Genomic DNA, 15,638 nt, shown 5'->3' with positions numbered 1-15,638 from the left:
TGCATGTAGGTGTGCGCATGTGCATGTGTGCATATAAGTGCATATGTGTGCGTATGTGTTCCTGCATGTATGCAGCCATGTGCGTGTGCACCTGTGTGCATGCAAACACGTGTGTGTACATGTGTGTGCACACATGTGTGCACGCCTGCAGCACGTGGCCAGTCCTGCATGTGCACCCCTGCCCCTTTCCACGTCCAGCCACGTTAGGGCGCTCGGAGTTGGGTGCAGGCAGGTCGGGTCAGCGGGTGCTGCTGCACCCTAGGGTGCTGCGGGAGTCGGGGGAAGTCCCGGGCTCCCCGTTAACGGGAGAAAACGCGATTATGGGCAAAACCCCGGGGGGACAGCGGCAAGGAGTGGGTGGAGAGGCGGGCACCCAGGGGCACCCACGGCAGCAGGGGCCCAGGGACCTGCCACCCCCAAACGTGGGGTCCGGGGGGTCCACAGCCCCACGGGACCGGGAGGGTGCTGGTGGGACGGAGGGGGCTGTTCCCCGTGCGGGGGTGTCCTGCGGAGTGTCCCTGGCGTCCGCGAGGGCACCCGCCATGACGGGCGGCGAACGGCGGCGCTAGGACCCAGAATGGCGCCCAGGCAGGGGGCGGGGCGAGGCCGCGGAGGCGGGGCCTGCGGGGGCCGGGGGGCTGAGCGCTGGCGGTGTGAGGGCCACGGGTTCGAGCCCGGGTGCCGGAGGTGGTGGGGCGGACATGGCGCGGCGGGCCGTGCTGTTCGACCTTGGCGGCGTGCTCTTCGGGCCCGGCCTACAGCACTTCCTGGGCTCCTGCGAGCGGGACTGCGCTCTGCCCAGGTACGGCCTGGCTCGGCCTGATCCGGCCCGGCTCTGCCCTGCCCTGCCCGGCCCGGCCTGGTCCGGCCCGGTCCGTCCCGGCGGCACTCGCCCGCCCGCGCTTCGGCGGGTCGCCGCTCGGCCCGAGACTCGTAAAGACGAGACAATACTGTGTGTGCGGCCGCCGCCCGCGCGGGGTCTGCGCGACTGGGGCCCCTATAACGAGAGGACAGGGCTGGGTGTGGGGTGCAGGCTGGGGACCCCCTGTCCTGGACGTGGGCCGCAAGTCGTGGTCCCTGTGTCTATGTGAGGTGCAGGCTGGGGTGGGGATCCTGTCCCGGATGTGGGGTACAGGCCAGGGGGAGAGGGAGGGTCCTTTCCTGGATGTGGGGTGCAGGTCAACCGTTAAAACTAATCCCTAAAGAGATAGGATCGCTATAGGGGACGTTGGCAGAAGCAGTAAGAAGAGCAACTCATAATTAATTAATTAAACAGGATAATTAATTAAGCCCATCCCTGCCCCAGCGCTGAGACCCAACACAACTCAGTGCATGAACCAGAGCTGACGAAACCCAAAGCTTTGGCTCCCCGAGCGGGTCCCAAATGGCCTCTCGATTCCTAGTGAACGCTTTGCCCCATTTAATACAGGGTATTTGGGGATTAGTAATCCCAAAAGCTCCCAAACGGGTTCAGTCTGTTTGCATCGCCCAGCACGCGGGGATTTCCCGGCAGCACATGGGTGTTACGAAAAATCAGGGAGTTATTAAAAAAAAAAATTAAAAAAAAAAAAAAGAAATAACTAAATGTTGGAGGACGCGGAGCAGATAGAGCAATAAATTCCCAGATTATCAGGCCATCAAACATTTTTTTTTGCTTCGCTTTATATTACACAAAGAAGTGACAGCAATGCTGCTGGAACAGGTAAAGCTGCTTTATTTTTAACTGAGTTGCGTTTTTATCGACTCAGAGGAGAGCTTTGTCCTGAAGCCAGGCGCTGTAATCTTGTTTTATTGCCGCCCGACAAGGCCTTTTGTGATCTTGTGATAGGGGCAAATTATTTTCCCTGAGCTACCGCTTACAAAATACCTTGCTCTTTGCATTATTCGGGGCTTTTTTGGGGGTTGGGTGGGTTTTTTTTCTTTTGTTCTTGGCAAAACTCCCTGCTCGTCTATCTGGAGGGCGAAGTAATTGAGCTGCCAGCGGAAATAAATGGGCAGCGATTTCCCGGTCCCGTAACGAAGTGATGCTGCGGTCCCGGGCGGTGACGGAGGAGGGAGCGGGACTGATCCACGCAGCTGGTTGGGAACGCCGTATCCCCGGCACCGAGCATCCCCCTCCCCATAGCGCACCCCAACACCCCCCGGTACCGGGGTTTCCCCCCGCCTGACCTCTCTCCCTTTGCCTGGCAGGAATTTCTTGCGACGAGTGATGTTTGCCGGCGGCTCCGACAGTCCTTATGCCAAAGCGATGAGGGGACAGATCACCCTGTCCCAGGTGAGCCCTCGGGTACCGGCCGTGGAGCGTCGCCGGTGGCTCGGGTGGGACTCGACGAGGAGCCGGGGGGAGCAGGCTCCGGGACGGGCTGTGCTTTATTTTTGGGGGGGTGGATGAGATGACCGCGTGGGTGTTTTCCAGCTCTTTTCGGAGATGGAGGAGGGTTGCAGGCAGCACGCCTCCGCCTCGGGCATCGCCCTGCCGCCCAACTTCTCCGTCGCTTGTGCCTTCGAGGAGATGGCGGCCAAGGGGATGGTCAATGCCCCCCTTCTGCGGGCAGCGAGGGTGCTGCGGAGGAACGGTGGGTGCTAGGGGGGCTTTTGGGCGAGGAGTGCTGGAGTAAGGGCGCTGCTCCCCTCCCGAGCAGGTGCCACAGGAGTCCCTGGTCAGTCCCACCACAGGGTCCTGGTCAGTCCCACCACGGGGTCATGGTTGGTCCCATCACGGGGTCCCTCCTCAGTCCTTCATCATCATCAAAGCCCTTTTTCAGCATCTCAACATTGTGTTCAAAAAACGTGTGGACGTGGCACTTCGGGACATGGTTTAGTGGGCGTGGGGGTGTTGGGTTGATGGTTGGACTTGATGATCTTAGAGGTCTTTTCCAACCTTAATGATTCTGTGATTCTGTGATCTCTAATTAGATATTCTGAGCCCTGCTCCCCAATCCATCAGACAGGCTGTCACCCAGCCAGCAATTAGCAGGGTGCCGTAGCCCTTTGCCCCGCACCGTGGCTGGTCCATCGGCTCAGTCCTCAGCGTCTCGGTGTGCCCGAGCTCCGGCTCATGTCCCGCTTGCATTGCGCGGGTCGAGCCTTGCTTTCCTGGAAGTACCAATTGGGCATAAGCCCCTGCTGAGCACCCTTCTATCTCCTGCTGGGGTGTCCTGGTCTAGACAGGAGACATGGGAGATTTTGGGCTGGGAAGGTCTGAGAAACATGGCTGGGGAGGAGAGGTGAAATCCAACGCTTGCGGGAGAACCGGAGTGGGAAAACCAGTGCTCCCCGCTCCTCGCTTCCCTAGGATTTAAGACCTGCGTCCTCACCAACAACTGGGTGGACGACAGTGCCGGGCGGCTCTTCACGGCCACGCTGATGAACCTGCTGCGTCGCCACTTCGACCTGGTGATCGAGTCCTGCCGGCTCGGAGCGTGGAAGCCGGATCCCCAGATCTACACCTACGCCCTGGATGCTCTGCAGGCGAAACCTCAGGAGGTACGACCATCACCCCAAAAACAGGGCATGGAGCGTCCTTCCAAGCACCCAAAGTCCTTGGCCAAACCCAGTGGCCACCCTTCCCCAGAGTGCTAAGCCTGGCTCTCGCTGGTGTATCTCCAGGTCATCTTTCTGGATGACATCGGGGAGAACTTGAAGCCAGCCCAGGAGATGGGAATGGCCACCATCCTTGTCAGGGACACTGAAACTGTCCTGAAGGAGCTGGAGGAGCTCTCGGGTGTCCAGGCACGTAGTGGTCGTCTGGGTCGGCTCTCCTGGGGATCCCTGTCCGCCTGAAACGCATGGCTGTCCCGCCAGCAGCAGCATGGTGGGGGTGTCCCATGGAGCTCCAGGCTCGCTCAGGAGCTCACCCTGTACTCCTCACCCCACAGCTTCTCACCCAAGAAGAGCCGCTGCCGACTGCCTGTGATCCATCTGATGTGACCCACGGATACGTGCCCATCCGGGTAGGGTGGAGGGGGCTGCTTTGGTGACAAGGTGTCCCTGGGCTTGGCAGGGCTTGGGGGGGGTCCAGGCGTCCTGGGGAGGGTGTTGGGCCCCGTGCAAGGATGTGCCAGCCGAGGGGTGGCTTGTTGGGTTGTCCACCCTCCTGCATGGGGTGCGCTGGGGGGGATGCTGAGCTGCCCCAACATTCAGGTCTTCTCCATCCACCGCAGGGGCTAAAACGTGCTCGTGTGGCTCCTGGATGCCGGGCTGGAGGGGATGGTGGGCTCCCACGCCTGGTGACCAGTGGTGGGTGGAGGGCTGGGGGGCGAAGCTGTGCCACCCGCAGCCGGCGAGGGCTCTCTGTCCTTTCCAGCCCGGCGTCCAGCTGCACTTTGTGGAAATGGGCCACGGCCCCGTCGTCTGCCTCTGCCACGGCTTCCCCGAGTCCTGGCTCTCCTGGCGCTACCAGGTGATGGAGGAGATGGGGAGGAGGGTGGACCATGGGGGCCAGATGACGGACTGCGGTGGAGGGGTGCATGGCCACCACTCCTGGGGGGTCCCGGGGCTGTCCCACCACCCTGCCTTGAGCCCTGAGGGACGCAGGACACAGCCCAGGAGTGTTCCTCACCCTCCAGCCTCACCAGCTCGCGTCTGCCCTCCGGGGACATCTCTGGGCATGCTGGGGTGGGCAGATGCGGGATGGGTGCTGGCCCCGGGGCAGAGTGAGTTTTGGGGATCTCTGCATCCTTTGGAGGCTGCTGCTTTCCCTCCTAGATCCCAGCTTTGGCTGATGCCGGCTTCAGGGTGATCGCTCTGGAGATGAAGGGCTACGGGGAGTCCACGGCCCCACCGGGTGAGCAGGACACGGGGGCGTACAGGGCTGGAGCTGCCAAGACCCGGGAGGAGATGGGTGGGGAAGCCTTCTCCTGGGGGGGTGGAAGCTGTCCCACTCCTCCTGCAGCCCCGGCAGCTCAGGTGGATGCAAAATACACCCTTAGAAATGTGTGGATGTTAAAATGATGCCGATTGTGTCTTTCGTGCAGATGTAAAAGAATACTCGCAGGAGCAGATATGCAAGGTGAGGAGCTGCAGGGCACGGACGTGCGCAGGATGAGCGCGAGGTGGAGGGTGGTGTGGGCTGAGGGGGCATGGCCCCGGGCAGGATCTGACCCTTTCTCTCTTCCCTTCCCCAGGACCTGGCGGTTTTCCTGGACAAACTGGTGAGGAGCCTCCTGTGGTGGGTCCTTCCTTCTTGGCAAGGTTTGGGTGCGTGTCCCCCAGCTGCCCTTCACCTCTTCCTTCTCATGCTGGGCCATCTGAGCTCCCTGGTGACTTTGATCCAAAACCCTCGGGGCAGCACCAAGCCCCGTCTTTGTGTTCCCTGCGGGTGGGATTTTAGGGATGGAGATGTTCACCCAGCCCATTGTCAGTGGGGAGAACCCATCCTTGGGAGGGTCTCCAGCTCTGTGTCACCTTCTCCTGGACTTGTGTCCTTGCTGAGGATGGGGAGACGGGCTAGTGGTGCCTGTTTTGGATTTTGTTAAGCTGGTGAGACACTCGTGGAGAAGGATGCCGGGCTGCATCCCCTCCGTCCCCCTTAAACCCCGACCATAGCAGCTCCCAGGTGGTTGGGGTGGCCGGGGGACCGGCGCTGGCCGTTGGCACAGCTCGAATCCGGTGTCATCTCGGCATCCGATCCACTTGGGTTTGGGAGCTCCAGGTTTAATTCCCACCCCAGTGAGGGGATGGGGTCGATTTCTGCGTTGTTTGAAAGAGATGAAGCGGAGGGGAAGAAGGCATGGCCCGCAAATGCCAACATCTCCGGGGCTTTTTCCGTGCGAAACGGCTTCCAAGGGAACGGGTTCTTTCAAAAAGCACAGTGCTAAAAAACCCCCAAACCTCAAGAAACAAAGGAAAAAACCCAAACCCTTGAGGTTCTGCGAGGGCTCCTTGTGTGAGGAGCGGGGCTGATTTTTTGCCGGCATCGGAGCCGGGATGGGTTTTCGGGATGGGACCAAGCCGGGCGCAGTGGGGGCTGCGGCTCCGGTTCGGTGCCGAGCAGGCGAGGATAAATCACGGTGATGTTTTTGCTGGGGAATTGCCTTCACGCTGCGTTAAAAATGGTCAGGAAAAGACATGGAAGGGCGCCCGTTGATCCGCAGCCTGGCAGGAGGGTGGGCACCCATTTCGTGAAGCTTCATGTGTTGTTTGAGCCCGTTGCTGGGACGCAGAAGCTGCAGAGAGGACCAGGAGCCGGCACGGTGGTGGCCAGGGATGGTGGGATGAAACCCAGCAGCACACGGGGGACCCGCTCAGCCCCACATCGGAGGTGGGAGATGCTGGGGAACCCCCCCCAACCCCTCTGCCCCCCTTGGGGGGTCTCAGACGCTGGGTTTCACGCCGTCGGATGGCAGCGAGCGGGGCTCGCAGGCACGCAGCCGGCCCCGAGCCGTGTCCGCCGGGAGGGGATTTTAATTACGCTTCTAAATATCAGCTAATTATGAACCGGCTGCTACATTGTCAGGAGCGCGGGTTTTAATTGGATTTATTTGTAGGTGCCCAAGAGGGGTCAGGAGAAAGGAATGGAGCAGGGGGGAACAGTGAGCTCGGCGTGCCTGGCTCCGGGAAGCATCCGGCCGGCCCTGGGGGATGCTGTGAGCCCCTTCCCAGAGGGGCTGGGGATTTATTCGGCTGCGCAGATAGCGAGAGGTTCCCGGTGCTGTCACCCCGCGCGATGGCAGCGGTGGCGGGGACCCGTACGGGTGATCCCAGGGGAACCCCTTTCCTCTGGAGGGGGCCAGGTACTGGAAATGTTTAATTAAGTTGGAGCAAATCGCTCCGGGAGATCAGGTAACGCTTCTTCCTTGGGGAAAATAAAAAAAGGAAAAAAAAACGCAAAAAAGGGGAAAAAAAAGAAAATATTGCTGTTTTCTGATCTCATTGCTGCTTCCGAGGAAGGCAAATCGCCTCTCGGGCGCTGCTTTTGGGGTGCAGCCGCGGGGGCACGGGCTGACGGCCCTCCTCCCCGCAGGGCGTCCCGCAGACCGTGCTGGTCGGCCACGACTGGGGCGGTGCCGTGGTCTGGAACATGGCTCTCTTCTACCCCGAGAGGGTGAGGTGGGTCCTTGGGGACCGGCCGTACCCCCCCGCCCCCGGGGAGGTACATCCAAGGGGATGGGGCACCCCGGATCCTGTCCTGTCCCTGCAGCCAAGCCCCAGCTCACACGGGGCACCCCAAATCCGGCTGTGATGCTGACTCTGTCCCCGCCCCGGGATGTCCCAGGGCCGTGGCCTCGCTGAACACCCCGTACCGACCCGCCGACCCCGCTGTGGACATCGTGGAGAAGATGAAAACCTATCCCGCCTTTGATTACCAGTTCTACTTCCAGGAGCCGGTGAGTCCAGGACCACGGTTTTTATCCTCCACCCCTCTTTTGGGGCTTAAACCCCCCCACGTGGAGATGCGCCCATGTTGCAGGTCCCCAGCTCAGGGCTGGCCAGCGCCCGCCCCGTAGCCGGGTGCCACGCCGCGGGGCTCTCGTCGCCACCCCAGCAGCACATGGGTTGTGGTCTCCCTGCCAGACCTTGTTCCCATGCTGAACTCTGCAAAAAACCGTCCCCAGCCTCCACCCGAGCCCCGATGGGCGGCAGGATCCGGCCCCGGGGCGGGCTGGGTCCCTGGGGAGGGCTGGCATCACCCGTGGTGCTTCCTCCCCCCACGCAGGGTGTCGCAGAGGCAGAGCTCGAGAAGGACATCGGCCGGACCCTGAAGGTCCTGATCCGCTCCACGCGTCGGGAGGTAGGTGTGGGGCTGAGGGTGGACCTTGGGTGGGAGCAGAAGGCTTCACAGCCTACCCATGGCCAGCCCAGCCCGATGTCCTCTCCGAGCCCTGCTAGCCTGTGGCACCCTCTCCCCTTCCATCTTGCCCATACCAGGAGCCAAAAGCTTCAGGGATGGCTTGCAGTGGCCCACAGTGACCCTCAGGCATGCTCCACCCTGTGTCTGCCGTCCTTCTGCTGCCTGTCTGCAGCAAAGTCTGCATTCAGTCAGCCGTCAGTAGTGATCAGAGTGAACGCATCCTTGTAAGCAGCAGTACAGGGCCTGCACCTCTTCAGCCCTCAAAGCTGACCCTGAGCAGGGATTGAGAAGACCTCTAGAAAGCCGTGCTGCCTGGGGAGGGACAGCCTAGCCCCGGGAACAGCGTGGTCTGTCTGGCGCTGGGCTTGGAGCACGGCACGGCTGGCAGGGGCTCCTGCTCCCCCCTGCCCTCGCAGCGCCAGTGCCTGAACCCCGGCCGATGCTCCTGTCTTGCTGCAGGGGAAAAACCCTCGCGGCTTAAAATAACTGCGCCGGGGAGCGCGCGGGAGGCCGTGCCTCGCCGATGGCATCCTTCTGCCGGCCCCGCCGGCTGCTCCCGGTTCCGTGTCCCCGGGCTGCGCGGTTGGTTCCCGCATCCCTCGGGATGCAGCGATGCTCGGTGTTGGCTCCCGGTTCTGTGTGCCGGGGCTGCGCGGTTGGTTCCCGCATCCCTCGGGATGCAGCAATTCTCGGTGCTGGCTCCCGGTTCTGTGTCCTGGGGCTGCGTGCTCGGATCCCGCATCCCTTGGGATGCAGCGATGCTCGGTGCTGGCTCACGGTTCCGTGTGCCGGGGCTGCGCGCTCGGATCCCGCATCCCTCGGGATGCAGCGATGCTCGGTGCTGGCTCCCGGTTCTGTGTGCCGGGGCTGCGCGCTTGGATCCCGCATCCCTTGGGATGCAGCAATGCTCGGTGCCGGCTCCCGGTTCCGTGTCCCGGGGCTGCGCAGTTGGTTCCCGCATCCCTCGGGATGCAGCGACGCTCGGTGCCGGCTCCCGGCGAGGAGGGCCATGGAGCCCCGAGCCAGCAGCCGTGGGGAGACCCCCAGGGACGGGATCCCCGCCCCCCCGGGCGTGGGGCCGCTCCCTGCCTGCCCTCCGTCCCCTCTCCCTGCAGGACCGCCTGCCCCTCGCGCCAAACTTCCTCGGGGTCCAGGAGCGAGGTAAGGGGGGAGACCTCGCTGTGGGGTGGGCTGCCGCGGGTGGGGACGCCGTGGGTGGGATGTGGCAGCAGTGCAGTGCCTCTCCTTGCAGGGGGGCTGCTGGTGGGCTTCCCGGAAGACCCCCCCGCCAGCCAGATCCTGCATGGCCCCGCGCTGCAGTACTACATCCAGCGCTTCCAGAAATCTGGCTTCAGGTAGGGGCAGGGGGCTGGTGGGGTACCCCTGGCAGAAAGGGGACCCCCAAAGCCACCGAGGCCTCGCCTTATAGCCCCAAGAAGGGGCGAGGCTGGCGGCGGGGGGGCTGTTTTCTCCTCGCAGGTCCTTCCCGTGCCGGCTGTGCCGCGGGCACTGGGATGGTCCCCGCGGTGGTGCCGGCGGGAGCCGAGTCCCAGCGTCTCCACCCCATTCCCCTCTCTCCCAGTGGCCCCTTGAACTGGTACCGCAACATGCGACCCAACTGGCACTGGGCGCTCTCTGCCAGGGACAGGAAGGTGGGGACGGATCCTGTCCCGCCACGGGCGTTTGCAGACCCGGCACCTTCCCCACCTGGTCACCCGCGTCCCCCATAGATCACGATGCCAGCGCTGATGGTCACAGCCGGGAAGGACGTGGTGCTGCATCCCAGCATGAGCAGGGGCATGGAGGAATGGGTAAGCCAGCGTGGTCGCGTCCCATCGCAGCCCTGCCCGGGACCGGCGTGCACCGCAGCCCTCCCGCATCCTGCTTCCATAAGATCCCACCGTGGGAGAGCCCCGGGGCTCGTCCGTCCTTGGATTTGGCCCAGATACGGGGAGATACGGGGGGACAGGCTGATACAGGGTGGGGAGAGGGTGGCCTTTGCCTTCTCTCCTGCCTGCAGCGGGCAGGAGGGGGTTTGCTCTTGCCAAAATACAGAGCTGGGGAGGCAGGGGCAGCCCGGGGCCAGCTCTCCTGGCGCCCAACCTGCCGGATCCTGGCACAAACCAACCCCTCTCCTCTCCCCTCCCGTCCATCCCCCCCCAAGATCCCGCAGCTGCGCCGGGAGCACATCGAGGAGTGCGGGCACTGGACGCAGATGGAAAGGTACGGCGGCCGGCGCGCGCGGCCTCGCTCCGTCGGAGCCGGGCTGCTCCGGCTCCCCAGCGGTGCCGGCTCCCACCCCAGCCTCGTGCCGTTCCCCCAGGCCGGCAACGCTGAACAGGATCCTGGTGGAGTGGCTGGAAGGGCTCCCCCCGGACACCCCCCTGCCCAAGATGTCCAGGCTGTGAGCGGGGCTGGTGGGCAGAGCCCTGCCCCATGCCTTCCCTCCTCCCCAGGGCAATTTTTGCCTTCAGGGTGTGATTTTTTTGACTTTAGGGATTGATTTGTATTTTTTGGGGGGTTGATGGGTGGAAGTGGTGGGTGAGCCGGGGCTGGGAGGAGGGTGGCACAGAGCATCGCCCCTGCTTTGTAAAAGGGCCCTGGTGAGCTCTCATGGGGGTCCTGGGGTGTTGGGAGATGGTTTGGGGCTGGATCCACCCTCGTGCCGTGGCAGGGGCTGCATCGGGGCTGCCACATCACCCCGACTCCATCCCAGGGGCTTCCCTCACGCAGGGGGTTTGGCCGGAGAGACCTGGATCGTGGCCGCGTGGTCGGTTTTGGCTTGGAGGTTTTAATGCCCTACTAATAATTAACCCTGCCCGAGAAATCGCCTTCTGCTTTGTAACGTTGAGAAATAAAGCACAGAGACCCGAGCACCTCGGCTCTCCCCGTGGCCCTTAGGGTGCAGGTTCGCGCAGCATCTCGCTGCCTCCTCCCCTCCTCCCCGTGGCCCATCCCCGTGGTGCCAGGGCTCAGCCCCTGCCTGCAGCCACCTTCCCCTGAGCTCCCAGCCCTGCTCGTGGGCCCCGACAGGCGACGTAAACACACACCCACGACGGCGTAAGGATTTGGGCAAACACGCTTGGAATTTCCCCGCTAGAATTCTCCCCAGCCCGCAGCTATTTTCATCCCGGGCTTTGCGGTTTCTCTGTCTGCGTCCCTCCTCCCAGCCCGCGGGAATGTTTTGCATCCGGATTCATCCCTGAAAAAGGAGCCAAGTGGATTTGGGGTGGGGGGAGAGGAAAGAAAAAAAAAAAAAGCAGCTCCTGGGTGGGCAGCGAGGGGTTTAAACCCGCTCCCTCCAGCCCGGAGTTACCCATCACCGTGCCTGCCGCCCTCCCCGCGTCTGCTGGCAGCGGAGGCAGCCTCGGCAGCGGGTTTCAGAGCTGCTTTGGAGTTTGCTGATGGAATGTAAAATCCAAGAGCGTCATCCCCGGGCAGCCGGGAGCTGCGGCCGAGCACCCGCCCCGGAGCCCTGCCCCGAAAGCCAGGCTGAGCCGGCCTCTCCCCCGGCGCTGGCACAGCTGGGTTTGGGGGTTCGGGGGGGGTTGCAGCCTCCTGCCAGCCGTCCCTGCACCCCCGCCCCGGCCCGCGTGTTTCCGCCCCGCTCTCGGGGGGCTGCGAGGCTGCGGCGGTGCCCAGCCCCCCTGCAGGTGCTGGGAGCGGTCGGGAAGGGAGGGGGACAGCAGGTAAACCGCCCCCCCGACACCCTACGTGGCCACAGCAGGGCATGGCTCCGGCAGCCCCCCCCATTGCCACCCCAGCTCGCTCCGCCCCCCCCCCCGCAGCCCAGCCCGGCTTCTCCATCTCCCACCCCCCACCCTGGCTGTGTATGTCCTGGGTCCCCCGGCTGCACGCATCCCCCGTCCCCGGGGTGCTGTGTCCTGGGTCCCCCGGGTGCACGCATCCCCTGTCCCCGGGGTGCCGTGTCCTTGGTCCCCCGGGTGCACGCATCCCCCGTCTCCGGGGTGCCGTGTCCTGGGTCCCCCGGGTGCACGCATCCCCCGTCCCCGGGGTGCCATGTCCTGGGTCCCCTGCGTGCACGCATCCCCTGTCCCTGGGGTGCCGTGTCCTGGGTCCCCTGGGTGCACACATCCCCCATCCCCAGGGTGCCATGTCCTGGGTCCCATGGGTGCACGCATCCCCCGTCCCCGGGGTGCCGTGTCCTGGCGTGCACTCATCCGCGGCGCGTTTGGAGAGCTCTGATGCCCACGCAGATGCTGGGCTGGGGTTAGCCCAGGGCCATCGGTGGGGATGGAGACACCCCACCGCCTGCCGTGTGGGGACCCAGGAATCCAGCCGAGCCGGAGCAGACGTGGGCTTCGATGCTGGCAGGTCCAGGAGGGCAAGGCCAGAGCGATGCAAACGCCGTCAGAAGAGATGCAAAGTCCCACCCTGGTTTCCTCTGGGGCCCCGCTCCATCTCTCGGAGGGTTCATTCCCAGGAGAAGTCCTCCAGCCACGACCATGAGCGGTGGCACCGGCTGCTGCGGCTCAGCGGCACCCGCAGGCTGGGCGCCGGCGCAGCGGATGCACTCTGAAATGGAGAAAGAAATCTGGCTGCGGGCCGAGCTCCTCCAGGCCACTTCATTTTGCAGCTTGCAGACGCTCGCGGTGATCAGGCGGGCACGGCGGAGGGAGAGGGGCCGTATCCCTCAGGATGCTGCGGAGCCGGGGAGCTCGTACCAGCAAACACCCCAGGCTGGATGTGCCATCTGCACGACGCGCTGTGGCTCTGTCCTGCTCCTCTCTCAGCTCTCCGATGTAAAAAGAAAGAAGAAAATGTCTGGAAAACCTCAGGGTGGGTTTCAGAGCCCCGATCCCAGCCGACTGAGGCTCGGAAGAAATGCTCTCCCACAGCTCCGGTGCGTTCCTGGAGCTCCCAGGGCAGCTCGCAGAAGGCTGGCTGTATTTTTTAAGACAAGCTTGGAGTTCCTGCTCTACAAATCCAAACGCTCACCTTTGCGAGCAACAAGAAAAATGGGTGTCGAGAGGAAAAAATTCATAACATGTCCCCAGGGGAGCGGGGACTCAGCCCCTCTGAGCGGGTGGGTGACGGCGGCAGCACCCGACGTGTCCGGGACCCGGCCATGAGGACAGGGCTGGGTTTGCAAAGCTGTGTGCAGGGTATTTGCAAGGTGATGCACAGCTCAAGGGGGCTAGAACGGGGGCAGAACCCCCAAAATCTCTAATTCTGGCACCGCTGGTGCGATGGGCATCCCCCTCCCTCCTTGCTCTGCGCTTGCCGGTGCTGGTGGCGACGGACATGGCTGCAAACCCCCCCGGAGGTCGGCGAGCATGAAGCCGGCGGGTCCGAACCCCGCTGTCCCCGGGACATGTTGCTCCACCGCCGCCGCTCCCCAGAACTCATCCCCCTGCGAGCCCCGTGCGTGGGGATTAAAGCTTCGCGTCCCGTTATTTATCCTCCATCGGGTTTTTTAGGGCTTAAGCGAGATGCTGGCAGGGGATGGCAGCGGAGCCGCGTGTTCGGTCGCCCTCCCCAGCCCGGCTCTGCTTTGCTTCGCGCCGCGGTACAAGGGACAAGCAGATCTGGGGGGACAGTCACCCCCCGAGTTCCTCCCGCCCCTCTGGGCCCACCGGGGTCTCTGCAACGGCTGCGACGAGTCTCCCCTGGGAAACGTCTGCCCGATGGCGTGCGTGGGGTGCAGGGTGCGCACACGGGGTGCGTTTTGAGAAGGGCAGCGGAGCTGGGGAGGGGTCTGGAGCACAAGTCTGATGAGGAGCGGCTGAGGGAACTGGGGGGGTTCAGTCTGGAGAAGAGGAGGCTGAGGGGAGCCCTCATCGCTCTCTACAACTGCCTGAAAGGGGGTTGTGGTGAGGTGGGGGTTGGTCTCTTCTCCCAAGTAACCAGCGATAGGACGAGAGGAAATGGCCTCAAGTTGTGCCAGGGGAGGTTTAGTTTGGATATTAGGAAAAATTTCTTCACCGAGAGAGTGGCCAAGCACTGGCACAGGCTGCCCAGGGAGGTGGTGGGGTCACCGACCCTGGAGGTGTTCAAAAAACGTGTGAACGTGGCACTTCGGGACATGGTTCAGTGGGTGTGGGGGTGTTGGACGTGATGATCTTGAAGGTCTTTTCCAACCTTAATGGTTCTGTGATTCTGTAACTGGGGTGCAGGGTGCACACAAGGGGTGCAGAGTGTGGGTGTCGGGGTGCAGGGTGCGTGCACTGGGGTGCGGGGTGCACGCGCAGGGTGCAGGGGTGCGGGGTGCACGCACGGCATGCCAGGTGCAGGCAGGACCTGGCAGGGTCACGCTGGGGGACTGGGGAGGGTGCCGACCCCCAGAGCCGGGGCCGGTCTGACCCTGCCCCATGCATGCAGCGGGTGGGCTGGAAAACCACAGCTGCCAGGGGCTTCTCCTTGAAACCCACCCGAAATGGGGAAAAAATAATGAATATATAAGCAGAACCAGCAAAAGCACAGCCGCTTTGGGGCGCAGGGAAGGGCGCAATCCTGCACCTCCAGGACCTTCCAGTCTCCAGCCCTGCGCCCCACGGGGTTTGGGTGCAGGAGGGCAGGATTGCACCCAGCCGTGCTCGCTTGCACCCAGTAAGCCTGATGGCACCCAGTTAAATTTCAACCCAGCCGGTCCCTGGACTCTGGGACGGCTCCGGCTCTGCCCTGAGGGTGCTCGGTTAATCTTTCAGCTTGGCTGGGGCTGAGAACGCCGGGTTTGCTGGGTGCTGAGGGCGAAGGTCCCTCTGGGGCCAACACGCCTTCGTGCAGCTCAAACTGCAGCATCAACCCCCCCCGGGGACCCAAACCCACCCCGGCGCGAGGGTGGCAGGATGCGACCAGCTCTGCTCATCCCCTGGACCAAAAAAACCCTAGAAATGTGCTTTTTTTCCTCTGCTTTTAGTTGGCTTCTCCCTCAAGGGCTACGAGGCACCCGTGGGTGCTGGCAGCAGGGATGAGGATCTGCAGGGGACCCGGTGGGGCTCTGGCTGTGCCGGGTGGTGAGGATTAAGGGACGGCATCTCCCTGGTCCCAGACAGGGTCCAGCTCTGGTCCTGTCCTCCCCTCCTCCAGCCGCTGTTCGCTGGGCCGATTTTGGAAGGGAAGTAATTAACTCGGAAAAGAAAAAAGGAAGAAAAGAGCCCTTGGAGATTGAGAAGTAAAGAATAAAAGCTGCCCGTAATTAAATGTCAACAGTTTTATTTTTAAATGGAGAAGAAAGAAGGCAAAAAACCCAAACCCCACCTGATTTCTGCTTGGCCCAGACACTCAAAGAGCTCCAGCAAAGCACTCCTGCCTCAGTTTCCCCACTGCTGTAGGGGAGGGAGCAGCTCTGGGAGCCCCCCAAGTGCAGGCAGCTGTGGGGAGGAGCGTGGCAGGCGGGGGCCGGGGGGAAAAGCTCCAGCCACAAGCCAAATTTTGGGGGCAAATCCCAGCTCTACGCTCCTGGACGGGCGCGGAGGCAGAGCCTCACGCGTCCACCCCGTCAGCGCAGCGGCAAGGCAGGCTCCTGGCAGCTGGGGAGCAGATTGCAATTTCGGAGTGCCTCGCAAGCTGGGAATGCCTTGCAGTTTGGGAATGCGCTGCAATTTGGGAATGCATTGCAGTTTGGGAACATGCTGCGATTTGGGAGCGCGTTGCAGTTTGGGAACATATTGCAGTTTGGGAACGCACTGCAATTTCGGAACTCATTGCCATTTGGGAATGCCCTGCAATTTGGTAATGCACTGGAATTTGGGATTGCACTGGAATTTGGGAGTGCATTGCAATTTGGGAATGCATTGCCATTTGGGAACACACTGCAATTTGGAAATGCACTGGAATTTGGGAATGCACTGGAATTTGGGAGTGCATTGCAATTTGGAAATGC

General features: G+C 62.7%; 1 protein-coding gene across 1 annotated transcript; it reads left to right on the top strand.

Annotated features, from left to right (window-relative positions):
- Nucleotides 1-511: 511 nt before the first annotated feature.
- On the top strand, nt 512-10,200 carry LOC309403137 (bifunctional epoxide hydrolase 2-like; the record flags this gene model as incomplete). The annotated part of the gene is made up of 19 exons (XM_081997166.1): nt 512-802; nt 2,191-2,275; nt 2,417-2,576; nt 3,296-3,486; nt 3,610-3,732; nt 3,879-3,953; nt 4,307-4,402; nt 4,708-4,786; nt 4,977-5,011; nt 5,127-5,153; nt 6,965-7,050; nt 7,217-7,328; nt 7,658-7,732; nt 8,908-8,953; nt 9,045-9,147; nt 9,375-9,444; nt 9,523-9,603; nt 9,957-10,015; nt 10,116-10,200. The coding sequence occupies exons 1-19, from the start codon at nt 702-704 to the stop codon at nt 10,198-10,200; spliced, it is 1,689 nt and encodes a 562-aa protein (XP_081853292.1). The 5' UTR covers nt 512-701.
- Nucleotides 10,201-15,638: the final 5,438 nt, after the last annotated feature.

The sequence above is a fragment of the Phaethon aethereus genome, assembly GCF_964289735.1.
Source record: "Phaethon aethereus genome assembly, chromosome: 3".
Lineage (NCBI taxonomy): Eukaryota > Metazoa > Chordata > Aves > Phaethontiformes > Phaethontidae > Phaethon > Phaethon aethereus.
Note: the sequence above shows the minus strand (reverse complement) of the source record. Positions and strands in the feature narration are given on the sequence as shown.